General features: G+C 42.1%; 1 protein-coding gene across 2 annotated transcripts in view; it reads left to right on the forward strand.

Annotated features, from left to right (window-relative positions):
• Positions 1-20,661, forward strand: part of LOC115024065 (glucosidase 2 subunit beta-like) — an 88,955-nt gene that overhangs the window by 2,931 nt on the left and 65,363 nt on the right. For both annotated transcript variants that reach the window (XM_029455452.1, XM_029455451.1), the window contains exons 4-8: positions 597-654; positions 1,394-1,511; positions 7,620-7,749; positions 12,067-12,127; positions 14,930-15,008. In XM_029455452.1, the coding sequence (XP_029311312.1) occupies positions 597-654; positions 1,394-1,511; positions 7,620-7,749; positions 12,067-12,127; positions 14,930-15,008 (446 nt within the window). The remainder of the gene's footprint in view (positions 1-596; positions 655-1,393; positions 1,512-7,619; positions 7,750-12,066; positions 12,128-14,929; positions 15,009-20,661) is intronic.

The raw sequence follows: 20,661 nt of genomic DNA on the forward strand, positions 1-20,661 counted from the left end.
CTCCTGTCTACACCCCCCCTCCTGTCCTGTCCCCTCCCTCTTTCTGTCCCCTCCCCTCCTGTCCACTCCTCTCCTCCCTCCTATCACCTCCCTCCTCCTGTCCCCTCCTATCCTTCCTCCCTCCTGTCCTCCCTCCTCCTGTCCTCCCTCCCTCCTGTCCTCCCTCCTCCTGTCCCCTGTCCTCCCTCCTGTCACCTCCCCCCTCCTGTCCTCCTCTTGTCCTCCCTCCTGTCCCCTGTCCTCCCTCCTGTCACCTCCCTCCTCCTGTCCCCTCCTGTCCTCTCCTGTCCTCTCTCCTGTCCCCTGTCCTCCCTCCTGTCACCTCCCTCCTCCTGTCCTCTCCTGTCCTCCCTCCTGTCACCCTCTTGTCCCTCCTCCTGTCACCTCCCTCCTCCTGTCCCCTGTCCTCCCTCCTGTCCTCTCCTGTCTCCCTATTTGAGGCTGAAAACAGCATTTAAAGAGATTTATGCATGTACGTGTGTTGTGTTAATGTGTGTAGGTGTGTTAGTGTGTGTGTTGTTGTGTTATTGTGTGTTGTTGTGTGTTAACATGTGTTGTATCTGCTCTCTTGGACATTTCTCCTGCGTCTCTTCCAGACTGCTGCGATGCTTCAGATGAATACAACAGCCACGCTCGCTGCCAGAACACGTGCTGGTCAGTCAATCAGATATCATCTTATCACGTTTATATTTATATAACACAGCCACAGTTTCTATGAGGAGGGTATCAGTGATGAATCCAAACTGTGTGTTTCATGTGCTGGTGGGGGACTGTGCCACCAGGGGGCATGATGTCACTGTGGTTCAAACAGCTGACGCAGCTCAGACCTGCTCATGTCATGTCATGTCATGTCATGTATGTGTATGTGTACATGTACACATGTCATGTATGTGTATATGCATCACAAGGTGAAGACAGATTACACCTTTACATCCGACGGTAGAGTAAATAGTATTCTGTGTTTCTCGTGCACAATTTATTTATTTTCTCTAATTGCCACCCTGTATCAACGTCTGTAAATAAATACACACACTTGTGAGTTCCTGCCCTCTTCTGTGAGCTGTATTAGTAGAGATACGATGCCCGCTGGGTGGAGCTGGGTGTAGTAGTAATACGGTAACCCACCTCTTCTGTTGACTCATTGACTGCCAACACACGAGCCGAGCCTCTCATTATGTTTCCACACGCTCCACGCTCTTTGTGTTTGCCAGACTTCAAAAACATTTCATTTGAGCCGCAGAGCCCCCATCTTATTTATGCTTCTATTTTCCCATTTTGGACTCCCGCTGCATTGTGGGCCCTTAAAAAAATTGGATTGCGCAATCTCAAAGAGCGTAGAAGGGGTGGGGGCGACGTTTTCTCAGTAATGATGGGGCTGTGCATCTTCCTGCAGGAATCTGGGGCAGAGAGAGAGGGCGTACGTGGAGGGCCAGATGAGGACCCTGGACGAGGGTTTGCAGCTGAAGCAGCAGCTGATTGAGGAGGGAGTCCTGCTCTGGAGGGAGAAACAGGTACGCTGCGTCCTGGAAATACCACAGCGTGAGGTTCATCCTGCTCCTGTCGCCTGCGTGCTTCCTTTAGTGCTCTATAGGAAGAAATATTTGAACTTAATCCCTGGATCAGTCTAAACATTTATTACATGAAGTACCAAACGTTCTACAATAAGACATTTTTAAATGAATAATTCTAAATATACCATCATTGTAGCTCCTCTACATACATCTATATAGACATAGATGTATATAGACGTGTAGATGTACAGACATATAGATGTATGGTTTCTGTATGGCCTCCCTAAGAAGGTCATGTTTTAGGCTCGGCTTCCGTTACTAGCCGTTGATGAACCTTGGTGAAAGGTGCAGCACGTGCTGAGGAAGGATTACATTTTGGAGCGGATCACAGGGCGGGTACACAAACTCTGTTTCACGTCTGTTAACATCGTGAGATCGGGCGTTTGTGCTGCATTCATGTGCTGTCGGAATAATCGGAACATATTAGCTCCCGACTGTGAAAGTTCCCGTAAACGCTCCTCAGTTGGGAAGAAAACTCTGGAAGCGTGGCACGCATGTGATGGCACGAACCCACTGAAGTCAGAACAGACTTTTCCCCAACTCGGGACGTGGCAGCTTCAGAGGAGCACGTGGATGCTCTGCGAGTGTTTCTAGTTCTGGAGAGATCTGTGCTGCTTGTGTAAGAGCAGAGTGTAACTGTAGCATGCGAGCTAACGGGTTACTTTGCTTTTCTCTGTGTTGCTCTCAGACTTCCTGCTCTCTATGAGCAGCTTGTGCCCCGTGATGTTGTCACAATCGTACATGTTGATGACATCTGCTGCGAGAGGCGTCTGCTCAGCAGTTTCCAGCACCTTCCTCAGCCTGCTGTGCACCGTTTGTGCCATGTCAGCGTGACATGTTCACTGTTTCTGAAAAAGCTTTGTTCCAGCTCCAAAGTCACTTTTTATATTTATATTGAAAAGGTATCCCGTGTGTAGTCCTCTGATCAACATTGTCCTCTTCTTCTGCTGCCACTTTATCTCCACATGTACCTGCTTCTTCACATCACTGAGGGATCACCTCGCTGCTTCGGTCGGATGGGACTGTAGATCTCTTTATGTTTGTTTGTAATATTTCTCATTATCCTCATTACTCAGGCACTATCTTCATTTAGGTTTGATGCTCTGCTGCTGCATGTTGCACATATAAAGGTAATTGTTATTATAGAGAGCTACACTAAGTATAGGAGCAGAGTTCTGTTCCACATGTAGTTATGCTCAATTTAAATCTGTCTTTGTGCTCCTGAAGGATTCATTTGCTGCTGTTCTCAATACTTGTGACTTTGTGCGTTGATTTTTGTGAGAATTACTTTATTTCAAGATGTTTCAAAACTCTTTCCAGCATAAAAATGCATTTCAACAATGTCAGGCTTGTTTAGAAAGGTGTTGCTATAATGTTGAATGTTAAAAACAAAATGGTAGTTTAAAAAAGATGCACGCGAGTGAGCAGCCATTACTGTCAAAGTGTTGCCTGCAGCATGACTCGGTGTAAAAGTGTTTGAGTGCAGTTTAATGCAATACTCTTGGCCAAATGTTCGGGTTGTACCATTTAGATGTTTGTTGGACGCATTCAGGTTTGTATTATTATATTAATTACATAATGTTAGTGTATATTCATATATTAATTATATAATGTTAGTGTATATTCATATATTAATTATATAATGTTAGTGTATATTCATATATTAATTACATAATGTTAGTGTATATATATTAATTATATAATGTTAGTGTATATATATTAATTACATAATGTTAGTGTATATATATTAATTATATAATGTTAGTGTATATTCATATATTAATTACATAATGTTAGTGTATATATATTAATTACATAATGTTAGTGTATATATATTAATTATATAATGTTAGTGTATATTCATATATTAATTATATAATGTTAGTGTATATATATTAATTACATAATGTTAGTGTATATATATTAATTATATAATGTTAGTGTATATTCATATATTAATTACATAATGTTAGTGTATATTCATATATTAATTATATAATGTTAGTGTGTATTTATATATTAATTATATAATGTTAGTGTATATTCATATATTAATTATATAATGTTAGTGTGTATTTATATATTAATTATATAATGTTAGTGTATATTCATATATTAATTACATAATGTTAGTGTATATTCATATATTAATTACATAATGTTAGTGTATATTCATATATGAATTATATAATGTTAGTGTGTATTTACATATTAATTATATAATGTTAGTGTATATATATTAATTACATAATGTTAGTGTATATTCATATATTAATTATATAATGTTAGTGTGTATTCATATATTAATTACATAATGTTAGTGTATATTCATATATTAATTACATAATGTTAGTGTATATTCATATATTAATTACATAATGTTAGTGTATATTCATATATTAATTATATAATGTTAGTGTATATTCATATATTAATTACATAATGTTAGTGTGTATATATTAATTACATAATGTTAGTGTATATATATTAATTATATAATGTTAGTGTATATATATTAATTACATAATGTTAGTGTATATTCATATATTAATTACATAATGTTAGTGTGTATATATTAATTATATAATGTTAGTGTATATATATTAATTATATAATGTTAGTGTATATATATTAATTACATAATGTTAGTGTATATTCATATATTAATTATATAATGTTAGTGTATATTCATATATTAATTACATAATGTTAGTGTGTATATATTAATTACATAATGTTAGTGTGTATTTACATATTAATTATATAATGTTAGTGTATATTCATATATTAATTACATAATGTTAGTGTATATTCATATATTAATTATATAATGTTAGTGTATATTCATATATTAATTACATAATGTTAGTGTATATATATTAATTATATAATGTTAGTGTGTATTCATATATTAATTATATAATGTTAGTGTATATTCATATATTAATTATATAATGTTAGTGTATATTCATATATTAATTACATAATGTTAGTGTATATATATTAATTATATAATGTTAGTGTATATTCATATATTAATTACATAATGTTAGTGTGTATTTACATATTAATTATATAATGTTAGTGTATATTCATATATTAATTACATAATGTTAGTGTATATATATTAATTATATAATGTTAGTGTATATTCATATATTAATTACATAATGTTAGTGTGTATTCATATATTAATTACATAATGTTAGTGTATATATATTAATTATATAATGTTAGTGTATATTCATATATTAATTACATAATGTTAGTGTATATATATTAATTATATAATGTTAGTGTATATTCATATATTAATTACATAATGTTAGTGTGTATTTACATATTAATTACATAATGTTAGTGTATATTCATATATTAATTACATAATGTTAGTGTATATTCATATATTAATTATATAATGTTAGTGTATATTCATATATTAATTACATAATGTTAGTGTATATTCATATATTAATTATATAATGTTAGTGTATATTCATATATTAATTACATAATGTTAGTGTGTATATATTAATTACATAATGTTAGTGTATATTCATATATTAATTACATAATGTTAGTGTATATTCATATATTAATTATATAATGTTAGTGTATATTCATATATTAATTACATAATATTAGTGTATATTCATATATTAATTACATAATGTTAGTGTATATTCATATATTAATTATATAATGTTAGTGTATATTCATATATTAATTACATAATGTTAGTGTATATTCATATATTAATTATATAATGTTAGTGTATATTCATATATTAATTACATAATGTTAGTGTGTATATATTAATTACATAATGTTAGTGTATATTCATATATTAATTACATAATGTTAGTGTATATTCATATATTAATTATATAATGTTAGTGTATATATATTAATTATATAATGTTAGTGTATATATATTAATTACATAATGTTAGTGTATATTCATATATTAATTACATAATGTTAGTGTATATTCATATATTAATTACATAATGTTAGTGTATATTCATATATTAATTACATAATGTTAGTGTATATTCATATATTAATTATATAATGTTAGTGTATATTCATATATTAATTACATCTTGTTAGATTCACATATTAATTCTTACATTACAGGTCATTCAGCAGACACTCTTATCCAGACTTACAGTGAACTCACTACAGGGACAGTCTCTCAGGGTGAAGGTGCTCAGGGGCTCAATGGTGCAGCCCTGGTGTTAAACTCACAACCACCTGGTGTTCTGTTTGGAAGCCGTACCACTAGGCCATCACCACCACCAATTATATGTTAGTACAGTTGGACAATACTGCAGTGTAAGAAATGTTTGGTGTTTAGTCTCTACTTTCTTAATGCTCTGTACTAACTTACCAATAATTAATATTTCATGCATAACAATGACTTCAACATTTGGAGAGTTTGCTGTGGCACGTCAGCCTTTAAAAAGTCTACCTGTTTAGGCAGCGCAGGCACACCCTGGCTGCACCCTGGCTGCACCCTGGCTGCACCCTGGCTGCACCCTGGCTGCACCCTGGCTGCACCGGGCTGCACATTGGCTGCACCTGTCTTTTTAGAGCTCTGACTTTTCAATGCAGTTCATTGAAAGCGAGTGTATGGACACTGACTTTCTGTGCATTAGTTTCAGGTGTTTTCTCAGGTGTAGAGGAACACTCTACGTGTTCTGGTGTTCTTCACAAGTACATATGATTCTGTGCACTACATAAATCACTGCAGCAACACACACACACACATAGGGAGCTGCTGCATTTTCATATTAATTGCTCCATTACTGAGATGATCGGTTATGCTTGGTTGTCATATTTGGTGTGACAGCACCTCCGGACGCGCTGTTTTAAATGTTCACTGTGCCGACCGGCTGCACACGTTGGTGTAAACACACACGCGTTGGTGTAAACACACACGCGTTGGTGTAAACACACACACGTTGGTGTAAACACACACACGTTGTTTCACTTCCTGTTTGTCCAATCACAGACTAGAACACTCCTGAAGTGATCAACAATCATCACAGACGTTTAGTTTAGTTTAGTTTAGTTTAGTTAAGGCCAATGGGAACTAATTTTCCCGGGTTATTCCACCTCACATGAATGCAGCACAGATGCCGTGATATATTGCCGTGTTAATAAAGGTAAACAGAATGTGTGTGGTCCGCTCCGACATGTAATGGATCCTTCTTCTACACATCCTAACACCAGATCTCATTAGAATCAGCTCAGGTAGTTTTCTGTAATGACAGACGGACAACAGCAGAACCTCTTTGTCTTCAGTAATGATTCAGTAATAAGGTGCCATGGTGCCGAGTGGTCGAGTGGTCCAAACAGAACACCAGGTGGTTGTGAGTACAACACCAGGGCTGTCACCATTGAGCCCCTGAGCACCTTCACCCTGAGCTGCTCCAGAGAGACTGTCCCTGTAGTGAGTTCACTGTGAGTCGCTCTGGATAACAGCGTCTGCTGAATGACCTGTAACGTTTCCTTCAATAGCAGAGTAGAGTATTCATGTCTGTCTGAACTGAAGGATACATTCTTTAACAGAGATATAGATTCTGATAAATACAAGTAATGAATAGAGTAATCTGTTTTTTTCTGCCGTTCACAAGCGAGCACACCGCTCTGTCTACCATTTCTAATGACTTCAGCTCTGACCTTACTGTCGGCCAACATGGAGAGGGACTCCTTTTAAAGCTGATGATGTTCAGTGTCGGTTCCATTAGTGACTTCTGTGTGTTTACAAAACGTACAAACAAGTGAGCGAAGATTGAAATGAGCCAAGTGTTGGGAACGTGACATTTTTATGATTTAAACACTTCAGCACCTGAAGGATCCTCGTATATCAGTGACTCTGATACTGCAAGTCTTAGTGAAGTGAAGTGAATGGAGCTGGAGTTTGTTTGTTTCAGTTTCAGCTGTAGTGTGATGATCATTTTATTATTGTTTCAGTTTTACTGTCATCATATTTTTCACTTGTTTTATTTAAATAATGGGATAAATGTTTTGTGTCTCCAGGCGCAGCTCCGAGAGCTGCAGCAGGTAGCTGAGGACCTCCAGATCAAACTGGAGGAACACAGGAGGAAGAAGCACGAGGCGGAGCGCCTCAGAGAACAGACGTTGAAGGCGCTGGGAGCCGGGGACAGCAGTAAGTGTGTCGCCACCTTTAACCTGTCTGAGTCCATTTAAAGCACATCGGCTGCTGTGTCCAGATAGTTGGGTCATTGTTTCCACCGTCTGTCCGAGTTCAGCTCGACCTCTCATTGACCTGAGCGCCGCGGGCCAGATGGTCAGAAGACGAATGATGGAGCATCAGAAACGGCTGCAAGGGTTAAATACAGACTGCTATTAAAATACAGTCAGAGAGAGGAGACGCTGCAGTCCCTCCACCCTCACCTCCACCTGCACAACCTCACCTCCACCTGCACAACCTCACCTCCACCTGCACCACCTCACATCCACCTGCACCTCCACCTTCACCACCTCACCTCCACCTGCACCACCTCACCTCCACCTGCACCTCCACCTTCACCACCTCACATCCACCTGCACCACTGCACCTCCACCTTCACCACCTCATCTGCACCTCCAACTGCACCACCTCACCGCTGTCTGCACCAACTCACCTCCACCTGCACCACCTCCACCAACCCACCTCCACCAACTCACCTGCACCACCTCACCTCTGTCTGCACCAACTCACCTCCACCTGCACCACCTACACCAACCCACATCCACCTGCACCACCTCACCTCCACTAACTCACCTGCACCACCTCACCTCTGTCTGCACCAACTCACCTCCACCTGCACCACCTACACCAACCCACATCCACCTGCACCACCTCACCTCCACCAACTCACCTGCACCACCTCACCTCTGTCTGCACCAACTCACCTCCACCTGCACCACCTACACCAACTCACCTCCACCTGCACCACCTCCACCAACCCACCTCCACCAACTCACCTGCACCACCTCACCTCTGTCTGCACCAACTCACCTCCACCTGCACCACCTACACCAACCCACATCCACCTGCACCACCTCACCTCCACTAACTCACCTGCACCACCTCACCTCTGTCTGCACCAACTCACCTCCACCTGCACCACCTCACCTCCACCAACTCACCTCCACCACCTCACCTCTGTCTGCACCAACTCACCTGCACCACCTCACCTCCATCTGCACCACCTCACCTCCATCTGCACCACCTCACCTCCATCTGCACCACCTCACCTCCATCTGCACCACCGTGCGTGTGATTTATTTTGTCTTTTTAAAATATTCTGCTGTTTCAATGCATCCAACACGTTTATTCATAATGTCATTTGTCTACTTATTTATGTTTTTATTTTCACACACAAACACTATCAGCATATAAAGTTGATGAAGCCCGCGGGGGTGTGTATTATATTTATATCCCATAACAATATTACCGTACGGTTTAATAGTTAGTCGTGTCCTCGCGTTCCTCTCTGAAGACTGCTGCTGATTGATGGTCTGTCTCATGTCAAAGTGGCCTCAAGTCAAAGTTTTGATGGTAATAAAGATCGTTAGTGTGAGCATGCATCCATCATGCTTCCTGCTCGCTGCCAGCTGACCTTTGCTAGACGAGCTCCTGAGCCCGTCATCCTCTGCCTCCATTACTGCTCATCTTCAGGGCCCAACAACCATCAATTTTCATTTCCTGGCTCCTGTTGGCATGTCTCGTCCATGTTGGCTATCCACCCAGGCTTTTATTATGAGTTAATGAGTGTGTGTGTGTGTGTGTGTGTGTGTGTTCCAGTGACTTAATGCTACTTATCTTGTCCTAACGGTGTCCTGCCTGCGACCTCTGACATTACATGTTACTGTAGAAATCATCTCTCTGGCTCCCTGATCTCTTTAGTTCCTTCATCCTGTTTTCCCGCATGTTTGTTGTTCCGTGGTGGAGTTAAAGAAATGCCCACTGTGAAGAAGAGGTTGTGTCTTCCCAATGTGTGATCTTTGAATGTGTTCGGGCTAATGCACGGCCCTGAGCTTGTTCTTTAATACTTTTTTCTGATGAAGCTGAATAACTTCAGTTTTAGATGCTGGAGCTTCTTAACTTTACGTTTTCCATCTACATTCTGTGCAGAACATTCAAACTAACCTGTAATCAGTTTAGTTTGCATGTCTGGGAAGTTTAATTATAGGAGCACGTTGTTGTTGTTGCTGTCTACTACCATTCTGTTACACCGCAAAGCATGCTGGGAGACTTGGTTAAATGCTGTGGAATAACAAAGACACTGATCATGTTTGTTTTAAAGGCAGCCTCCGTACGCTTCGGTTCAGGTGGAGGTGTCCTCCTCATGATTTATGTGAGATGATCGCCTCATACACACACACACATTGAGTTTTAAATGTACGTATATGTCTCAGAGTTCAGCCACAGTTTGAGGGGCGTTAATCTGTAATCCAGCGAGCTGATTTCTTCTATACTGAAGCTCTGAAGAAGTGTTTGTGTAGTTATACCACACACACCCTTTCTGTTCATAGGTTTCAGAGATATAATGTACAAAAATCAAATCAGTTATTTCAGTTATGTCAAATATGCACATAATTCATGGTCCTTAAATTAAATCCATATTTGGTTGTTTTTTCCAACCGTACAGTTCTGCATGATTATTATTGATCATCATATTCAGAATCGTATGTCTTAATCTATATTATTATTATTATTATTATTATTATTATTATTATTATTATTATTATTATTATGTGATGTACCAGCTGCTTTGACATACTCCTATAATAAAACAAATGTGTATTTTTATTCATTTTCTTTTCAAATAAACACCAAAGTGGGCACTTTTCTTACTTTTCTTAGAAATATAAAAAAGAACTTGCAGTGCCTTTATCTCAGTGACTATTATGTTTTCTAGTTTAATATGTTTGTGGTGTTGTCAGTTCTTATTAGAAAGACAAAGTCCCCACAGTTGAACTGGGGACGCTGCAGTTCATGGTCTTGGCCACCAGGGAGCCCTGTAGCCCTTTTTAAAAAGTTTGAAATGATTTGTGTTGTGTAGATTGTTCTGCTGTTTCCACATATTAGGTAGAAAGATGAGTTCTGTGAACCTTTACAGGACGAGTCTCTGTACTCGACCCTCTACGACGTGTTTCTATTGTGCTGCACCTGACGCGGCGCTAACACCTCTGTAAAGGTTCAGTGCAACGTTTCCTCAAACACGTCTTTCTGTGTTGTTGGCCTTCGAGTAGGAAAGAGAGCTGATGTGCAGACTCCTGCTGATATCTTCCATTTTCTCTCTTTGTGCCTTACGAGCGCTATCGCCAGGGCAACATGGGTGGATGAGTGATGGTGTCCATTAGTAAACACAGCCCTCTGTATGTGCCACCGGCCTAAAGAGCCAATGTCTCCAACCTCCTTTCTCTCCTCCTCACTTATTCTCCACTCTTACCACCCCCCACTCCATCTTCTCTTCCTCTCCTCCCTTCTCCATCCTCCTGCTGCTTGTTTTTCATAGCCGCTGCAGTGGAGGGAGGGAGGAGACGGTTCCTCTTCCTCCTCCGTGCTCTCAGACACAGCGACTAGAGGACGGCTGCAGAATGTCAAGCATTAGTTTGGGAATAGAGCGTTGTTCAAACAAAAGAACAGGCCACTAATGTGGCAGATGCAGTGTGTGTTGCAGAAGAATATTAGCAAATCTTGTTTTTCCCCGTGGCTCAGTAGAGTCAACAACGAGGTTGAGGAGTCTGCGTAGACGTGCTGCTTCCAGCGTAGTTGTGTGTGCATCTTTTTAAAGTTATGAAACCCAGCATCGCTTTATAAATATGGATTCGAGGCTGCATTTATGAACTGGGGTTTAGTTTTCTGTTCCACCCCTACAGCACACTCTCGACTCCTGCGCTCTACTGTACACTGGGAAAGAAAAATGCTAATTTCACAATTAGCTTTTCTGTAATTAGTGCGGAAAGATAATTGCGGCGGATGTGCAATTAGCATTATGTAAAGTGCTTTTCCCCAGACTTCAGGGCCAATCAGTTTGCCCCTTCTCGTTGTGATGGGCGAGACGCTTAGTGCCCAACACAAGAACTTCCTCTCCTCCCACTCCAATGAATGCCATTCACAGAGGGAATCAGCTGGGTGCATGCTCTCTGGAGAGAGAGAGGGGGGGTTCATGTGCCTGTGAATATGAATGGGGAAGAGGGAAATCACTGTCATCGCAGCCGCTGCAGCACAAAGCCTCCTGATTGCATTCTGGACTCTGACCAAATGTTCTTGCACAGCGTGACTGACTCATTGCCTGATTGCCCCCCCCCCCCACCTCTCCCCATATTTTAAATATCCAACTGCAGCTCTGTCCTTTCCCCCTCCCCGCCTCTCAGTGTGCATTCACATGGATTAGTGTTTGCTGCACTGATTGGTGACATCGGACAGAGAATATGACTCTGGGATTCATTGATCTGGTTGTTGTTCCAGGTGTCAGGCGGGAGAACGGCAGCAGCACGTTCAACTTCCTGGACAGCAACAAAGATGGCAGGTAACCAACACGCTGTTTCATCTCTTTAATGACATGCACGTGTTAAGATATTACTAAAAACAGAGACATTTCAGGGTTTTAGATGTAGGGATCCACTGATGTGTGCACCGAGACAGTTTCGCTCTTACAGGTCACACGATTTAGATCGCTATGGAATCCAATACCAAAGACACTCTTAAAGCATATTTGCTCTCAGTTTGGGCTTTTCTCCTCCTAATGTGCAAACACTGTACCAGAGTGGGCTTGAAGGCCGGGGAAAGTGGAGAAAGATGAAGGTCCCGCTGACCTCCTGCCCTTCTCTACCTCCATAGTTCAGCACTGCATACTGAAGTACAAAATACAAGTAACATGTCAATAACTACAGCTGATTCCATAAAGCCTCCTTTAGGGTGGTTATAGATAACATGGTGCATGAACATGAAGGTAGCTTTGTGTGAAGCAGAAACTGTAATGTCTCTGTGGAGAATATTGTCTCATCAGACAACACGTCCACACAACTGGATTTCCAGAATGATTCTCTGCTCTCGCGTTTCCTGCATCTTTTCTGCTCATGTACTGCACTCCCTCCTGAAACTCTTTGTTTCATGGCCTTATTGTGTTGTTTAATCTTCAAGTCCCAACAGAGCCACTTGTTGCCCCCCCCCCCCCCCCCCCCCAGGCGGACTCTCTGTGTTTAACCTCTGCCAGCGTTAAACTGAATCGCATCCTTTTTGCTTTCCAGCGAGATACTTAAATGTGCTGGTGGCTTGCAGAAACAGAGCGTCATGTCCCCTCCCTCCCCGTCCTCCCCACGCCTGGAAGACAATCAATGCTGCTGAAGCTAACTGGACATACTCTCTGGGAAAGGAAGCAGGGCTGGGTGTAGTGAAAGTGCTATAAAACATATGGCTGCATCCAGGACGAAGTGCTGGTGCAGCGATTTTGCAGGGAGCGCTGTGTGCCCACTTATGCATTCCTGCGCCTCCATGTGTACCATTATTCAGCCTGCTGCCCCCACGATCCCTCCCCAGCTCTGCCTCCATCTATCCACTCCGTCCCAGGCGCCGTCTCTCCCCTTAAACAAACACATTACTAAGCTGAAATATCTGCAAGTATCTGCTGATTTCTGCGCCGCCATTGTTTCAGTGCGTCAGTCAGAGGGTTGTGCGAGCAGGACATGTTGGAATAAAGCTTTGTATATGTATGCTCCAGCACATTTTCTCCTCACACCCAAATGTCCAGCTTGATTTAGTTTCCCTCATGATAAATGCAAAGTCCAGACTCTCTGCTCTACCTGATGCTTCACAGTGCCAGGCAATCTGCTGACTTTGAAGCGGATTAGCATGCACATTGCAGACTCTTTATCTTGTACAAAAAAAGCTCTTGGCTTTGTCCCTAATGACACTTACCAAAACACTACCCCGTTCTTAATCCACTCCATTGGAATTGCTCATTATCTTTAATGCAGATTCAGAGATAATTGTTACTCTCATTTATTCTGTGAACTAATCTCATTTTGTGTCTATTTAGCCACCAATAATTGCTCCACGACTAAAATGGAAACTCATTTTTTCATCAAGTTTTGAATCCACTCTGAAAAGCTTAAAGAAACATGTCGGAGCGAACGCGCTGCTGATTATCATCGTGTTTTAAAACCAACTTCCACTGGTTGCTGCTGACGTGTGGGTCAGCAGGTCACATCTACAACATGGACTCAGTATGTACGGCGGGCATCACCCTAGCTTGTGGACTTCCATTATTTCTTCCTGAACCCTCCTGAGCACCACACACACAAGCAGTCCACAGAGCCAGCTGGCAGGCAGTTGGCAGCCCAGTGCAGGATTAACTGGTACCAGTATGCTGCCTATAAATAGAGCCAACCAACTGCTTGAGGAAATGAAGCACGATGGAGCCTCCCAAAGTGTGTGTGTGTGTGTGTGTGTGTGTGTGTGTGTGTGTGTGTGTGTGGACATGAGATGTCAGTGTTGACTTACTGCAGACCTCGTCACACGAGACATGTCGCTAGAAACGCTCCCTCAGCAAAACCTTTGTTGTACTGCGCCTCGTGTGCGCTCCTCTGTAGCGCTCCTCTCTAGCGCCACTTCCTAACTGTTCTGATCAGATTCAACTTTTCATGTCATTGCACATAGTACAAGTATTGGGACAAGGAAATGGCGGTAGATGTACGAGCAGCGGGTCAAATGCAGAGGAAAGGTTGATATTAGCATTATTTAATTACAATGAACTATATAATTCGAGGTCAACCCGTGATTCAAATACCACTTAATGGCTTTTTCCCTCCTCTTCCAACGACGTCAACAGATCGCTGTCTGTTCGCATCCATTGCCCCGTTAATCACGTTTGATTTTCCGGCTCTCCGCAGGCGGTGTTGGCGCCTGTAGCCTCGCGTCCTGTGTGATCGAAGCCCAAAGCGACCTAAAGAAGGAGCTCACACATCAGGTCAAACAGTAATGCTGAGTTAGCTCGTGCTGCTTTGTTCTTCAGCGAGGACTCCACACAGCTCGTGCACCAGAATCCTCTTTTGTGAAGCTGAAAGAATAAATGCAACATTTATTGTTTTTTCATGCAAAGTTCAAGCCGCATGGGAATGTTTGAGAAGTACGTATGTATGTATGTATGTATGTATGTATGTATGTATGTATGTATGAGAAGGCCGCAGCAAGTTCAGAGCATCGTACCACAGTGAGCTTCAAACTGAGGCAGGACGATGTAACCACATTATGTTAATACTCAACTCTCATATGTTCTGAGAAGGCTTTCATTTTCACAAATGAACTAACTCGTCTGTTTTCTGTTTGACAGTCTAACAGTGGAGGAAGTCCAGGCTAAAGTGGCACTCGTCCATGATGAAGAGCGGCTTCTCTCGGAGGACGAAGCCGTGGTGAGTCGTCTTTTATTCATTCACTTTATACGCCACTGCTGGGAGGGACGGTGTCTGACCTCAGGAGCTCCTGTACCCCCAGTGTGTAGTATTGTGCCATACAGAAATCCCCTAAATACTTTGCAGCATGTCCACTCTTCTATTGGACGAGAATCTATAATTCTATATGTTCCTTATTGTCAACAGGAGATAAGGTGTGTTATCGTAGTTTCAGCTGGAGATGTGTTCAAGCAGGCGAGTTCTTTATGTTCCACAAGAACTGAACAAAATCAGCTCACAAAATTTCAAGAAAGGAAACATTTCCTGCACCTAATGTCTTATTAAAGAGAGAAACTCAGGACGAGCTTCACTGCCTTGTTAACTGGTGATGATAAACACTTAAACTTTCCCTGCTCCAACATCCCACCTTCTCTAAATAAGCCTGATGTGAATATAAGTCCCGCTGTCTCCCTCTGACCACGTTCTTCAGTCACATCATTAAATTAGCTAAATGAAAGAACCACCACCCATCTACTCAGTACTCTGATACATCAGGCCAACCCCAGAGACGGTACTTTGCATGAAAACACCAACATCACCCGAACAAATATTCATTTTACAAGTTGCTCAGTCATTTCCTAAAACACGCGGACACTGTGGAGCAGATGGGAACAATTTGCAGATTAATACACAGTGAGTACAGCCGTACACCTCCACACACACCATGTCAGATCTGCATCTTTAAGATGTGTTGACATGTAGTCGAGTTCGTCAGCTCAGCGACTTCCAGGTCTGCCAAACGAGCTGATTTCCTGTGGTTTGTGTGTCCCTGCGCTCGTACCTGCGGGTCCCTTCCACGTTCATGAGGACTGCACAGGCTGCGATGTGCGAGTTCACCTCTGACAGCAGCACATATCACAGTCTCTGCTGTAAACAACATGGCTGGAGCTCCTCTTCCCTTTCCTGCTATAACTGATGGTATGCACAATCCTGCACTAAAGAAAACCTGTGAGGTTCAGCTGCGAGGACTGTTCCATCAGAGATGCATTCTCTGCAGACTTTAACGTGGCAGTGAGGTTGCTGTCGAGCCGGTGCATCCCTTGAATATGAGTAAATCATTTCAGGCTGATGACTACATAACTCTGGCTCTTCGTGCTGATTCCTTCTCTGAAGACCTTGATTCTTCTGTCACACTCAGGGATATATTGTTATTTGCACGCTTATTCAATTTGTCTCATTTTCACACCTTTTTTATTAGTTTCCCCCTTCCCTTTCTTTTCTTTTAAGACGCTTTTGCCTCCACAGAAAATGTAGCTTCCACTTCAGCAGCCCAGATAATTCAAGAACAGAGAAGATTTTCAGGAGAACAATTTGATGATCCAAGGAGGCGCTCGGCTCTGAGGGAAAAGGGATTTTGTGTATTCTATCATTGTTATATTCCTGTAGAAAGCACTGTTCACTCGCTGTTACACGGTAATCATAGGAATTCAGAAGATTTCCTGAGACCTGAGCACATATCATTTCCCTCTGACTGCAGAGGGAGAGAAGTCCTCTTCAGAAGCACGCTGAGGCTCTGATGTGTGACCTGCCAGGACGGTGGCTATGTGCTGGGGAACAGAGCTGTAGGGAACAGAGCTGTAGGGAACAGAGCTGTAGGGAACAGAGCTGTAGGGGACAGAGCTGTAGGGAACAGAGCTGTAGGGGACAGAGCTGTAGGGGACAGAGCTGTAGGGAACAGAGCTGTAGGGGACAGAGCTGTAGGGGACAGAGCTGTAGGGGACAGAGCTGTAGGGAACAGAGCTGTAGGGAACAGAGCTGTAGGGGACAGAGCTGTAGGGGACAGAGCTGTAGGGGACAGAGCTGTAGGGAACAGAGCTGTAGGGAACAGAGCTGTAGGGGACAGAGCTGTAGGGGACAGAGCTGCAGGGAACAGAGCTGTAGGGAACAGAGCTGTAGGGGACAGAGCTGTAGGGGACAGAGCTGTAGGGGACAGAGCTGTAGGGAACAGAGCTGTAGGGGACAGAGCTGTAGGGGACAGAGCTGTAGGGGACAGAGCGGCAGGAAATTGCCTCCTCTCAAGAAATGGGCATTTGTGCAGAGGTGAAATTCACATGCACAGGAGAGTGTTTTCCTTCTGAACAGGAGAACAAAACGCATCCTGCAATTAAAACCTTCTGCTGGTGATGAGAAGACATGGAGAAATTTCTCTCTTTGTTTTGAAGTGTAGATGAAAAACATTGCTGTAGGTGCATGAAAGTTGGGATTCCAGACAAAAGCTTAATGTGATGGAATCTTACAGTTTAATAATATTGTCCGTTCCTCAGGGCTTCCTGTATAGAGGAGGAGAGCTGCCATTAGTTGGTAACAAGGCAGATATGGAGACAGTGTAGTTGAGAGATAGTGATGTGTGCACAAAGGGAAGCCTCAAATATCTCATTATCATAAAGTCTGTAATCCTGCATGCTTTAAGACTGAATATTCAGAGATTCCACCCTCCTTCAGACGTCTACATACTGGAGTTTAACTTTGTTATGCAGAAGTACAAAGCAGCATGTCTTATGTTGAATCATCAGCTGTTCTGGAGCTTCTGATCACATCACATGATCTAAACCGCCAGGTGGAACATTTCCTTTTTTCTCTTTAGGTAGATTGACATTGAGTTTCAAAGTTCATTCTTCTTCAATTTCAAGAAACTTTAAACACAGATTGTCTCCAAATGTCATCAAACATACAGTAAGAAGTGCTGAAACGATTGGTTAGTTTTAGTACATTGTCAAACATTGATAACAACAGTTTTGATAAACAAGTCGGTGTTGGAAGTTTAAAACGTCAAGCAGAAATACATGCAGCTTTTATACGATCGTAAATTGAGTTTTGGACTGTTGGTTGTAATGTGAAGATAAAGATAATTAGAAAGCATGTAGCATGTTGGCGTCACAGTAACGGAGCGCACCTGCAGACTCAGCAACACGGAGCTCTTGATGTTCTCAACAGAAACACCAAGGTCAGCCGCTCGGCCCGCTCCTCTCACCATCTGTTTGAGCTGGCTGACATTTGACCTTGCACTGAAATCTCACTTCAGGGGGACGTGAAGAGGCCAGAGTTCTGAATGTGCAAGATATCAGTGAAGATACACCGAGAGTGTGCAGCCTTTCAAACATTTCATACAGGGCTGCACAGAGTCCAGACACAACCTGACTGTAGAGCACAGGGTAAATGTAGAGCACAGGGTTAATGTAGAGCACTGGGTTAATGTAGAGGTCCTGAACGTAAAGCACAGGGTAAATGTAGAGGACCTGACCGTAAAGCACAGTGTAATTGTAGAGGACCTGACTGTAGAGCACAGTGTAAATGTACAGCACAGTGTAAATGTAGGGGACCTGACTGTATAACACAGTGTAAATGTACAGCACAGTGTAAATGTAGAGGACCTGACTAGAGCACAGTGTAAATGTACAGCACAGTGTAGATGTAGAGGACCTGACTGTATAGCACAGTGTACAGGTAGAGCACAGTGTAAATGTAGAGGACCTGACTGTAGAGCACAGTGTAAATGTACAGCACAGTGTAAATGTAGAGGACCGGACTGTATAGCACAGTGTACAGGTAGAGCACAGTGTAAATGTAGAGGACCTGACTGTAGAGCACAGTGTAAATGTACAGCACAGTGTAAATATACAGCAAAGTGTACATTTAGAGCACAGTGTAAATGTAGATGACCTGACTGTATAACACAGTGTAAATGTAGAGCACAGTGTAAATATACAGCAAAGTGTACATTTAGAGCACAGTGTAAATGTAGATGACCTGACTGTATAACACAGTGTAAATGTAGAGCACAGTGTAAATATACAGCAAAGTGTACATTTAGAGCACAGTGTAAATGTAGAGGACCTGACTGTATAACACAGTGTAAATGTAGAGCACAGTGTAAATATACAGCAAAGTGTACATTTAGAGCACAGTGTAAATGTAGATGACCTGACTGTATAACACAGTGTAAATGTAGAGCACAGTGTAAATATACAGCAAAGTGTACATTTAGAGCACAGTGTAAATGTAGATGACCTGACTGTACAGCACAGTGTAAATGTAGAGCACAGTGTAAATATACAGCAAAGTGTACATTTAGAGCACAGTGTAAATGTAGAGGACCTGACTGTACAGCACAGTGTAAATGTAGAGCACAGTGTAAATATACAGCAAAGTGTACATTTAGAGCACAGTGTAAATGTAGAGGACCTGACTGTACAGCACAGTGTAAATGTAGAGCACAGTGTAAATATACAGCAAAGTGTACATTTAGAGCACAGTGTAAATGTAGAGGACCTGACTGTAGAGCACAGTGTAAATATACAGCAAAGTGTACCTTTAGAGCACAGTGTAAATGTAGAGGACCTGACTGTATAACACAGTGTAAATGTAGAGAAAGCATAATGTGTCCGCAGCCTCCAGCAGAGGGCAGCAGGACTCCAACATCAGTGAGCTCAAGGAAGTCACATTCACAGATCATTTAATCTTTGTTTGGCCCTGGGCCTCTGGGGCGGTTTCCCTGCCTCACTCTGTCTGTCTGTCTGTCTCTGTCTGTCTCCCTCACTCACCCTCTCTCTCTATTTCTCTCTCTCCCCTCCCTCCATCCCTCCCTTATTTAACTTAGTGAAATGTCTTTATTTGGAGCAATGCATGCTCTTACGTCACAGAGTAACCCAGAAGTTTGATATGTGCAGACCTCAGCTCATTCCCGTCTCACTGACTGTCTGCATGTAGGCCATCATCAGTGCATGCACAGGCTGTGGATTACACAGCAGTGAAGGTAAACCATGCCCAGCTTACACTTATTATTGTGTGCAGGCGAGCAGCCGCATGGCAGACATATAGGAGTTTTGCATATCCATGTCTGTATTCCAACATGATTATAGTGGTGTGTTAAAAGACTGGCTGGGCTCAGGAAAAAGGAGGGTGTCTACCCCCCCAGCCATTCATCACTTCCCATCACACGCGTCATGTTCGTGCTCCCCAGCTGGAGTGCTTTCAAGCTACAAAATGTGAAATGACAGGCTGGAACCAGAGGTGGAGATCTGCCGTTTGCAGAGCTGAGGTAGAGAAGAGTGACCTGCTGAAAAACGCTGTAGTGTGTCATGTTCTTTTGAGAGGGTGGGTGCAACCAATGATTTGAAATACTTTTTTATGTCAGGCTGCACACCTGACTCTCCATCTCTTGCCTTGCCCTCTTCCTCTGCACCTCTAATCTTCTCCACACTCGTCGTTCCTTATGTAACCGTGTGATTGGATGTGCTCGAGGTCGCGCGGGTGGCGCACGTAATGGAACCAGTGGGAGGTCAAAGGCAAGAGAAGTGAAGAGGCATCATTTTATGCTGCTCCAACAAGTCCTGAAAGAGGTCTTATACCAAGAGGAGTCTGTGTTTACCGACTCAGTAAATGGAGAAAGCAGACAGTGTGTGTGTCTTGACAAAATGTTTTTATAAGCATGAAAACTAATGGAGAACAGTGAGATGTATAAAACAGTGTCAGGCGTGAAAAGCTGTGTTTGTACCTCTTTGACTGCATCGCTGACATTGTGTTTTACAAGCTGTACAGACGAGCCAGCCTTAAAGCGAGCTCAAGGCAGTCGTTTGTATTCTTATCAGCTTGAACCACTTGACAAATACTATTG

Source organism: Cottoperca gobio, chromosome 18 (assembly GCF_900634415.1).
Source record: "Cottoperca gobio chromosome 18, fCotGob3.1, whole genome shotgun sequence".
Lineage (NCBI taxonomy): Eukaryota > Metazoa > Chordata > Actinopteri > Perciformes > Bovichtidae > Cottoperca > Cottoperca gobio.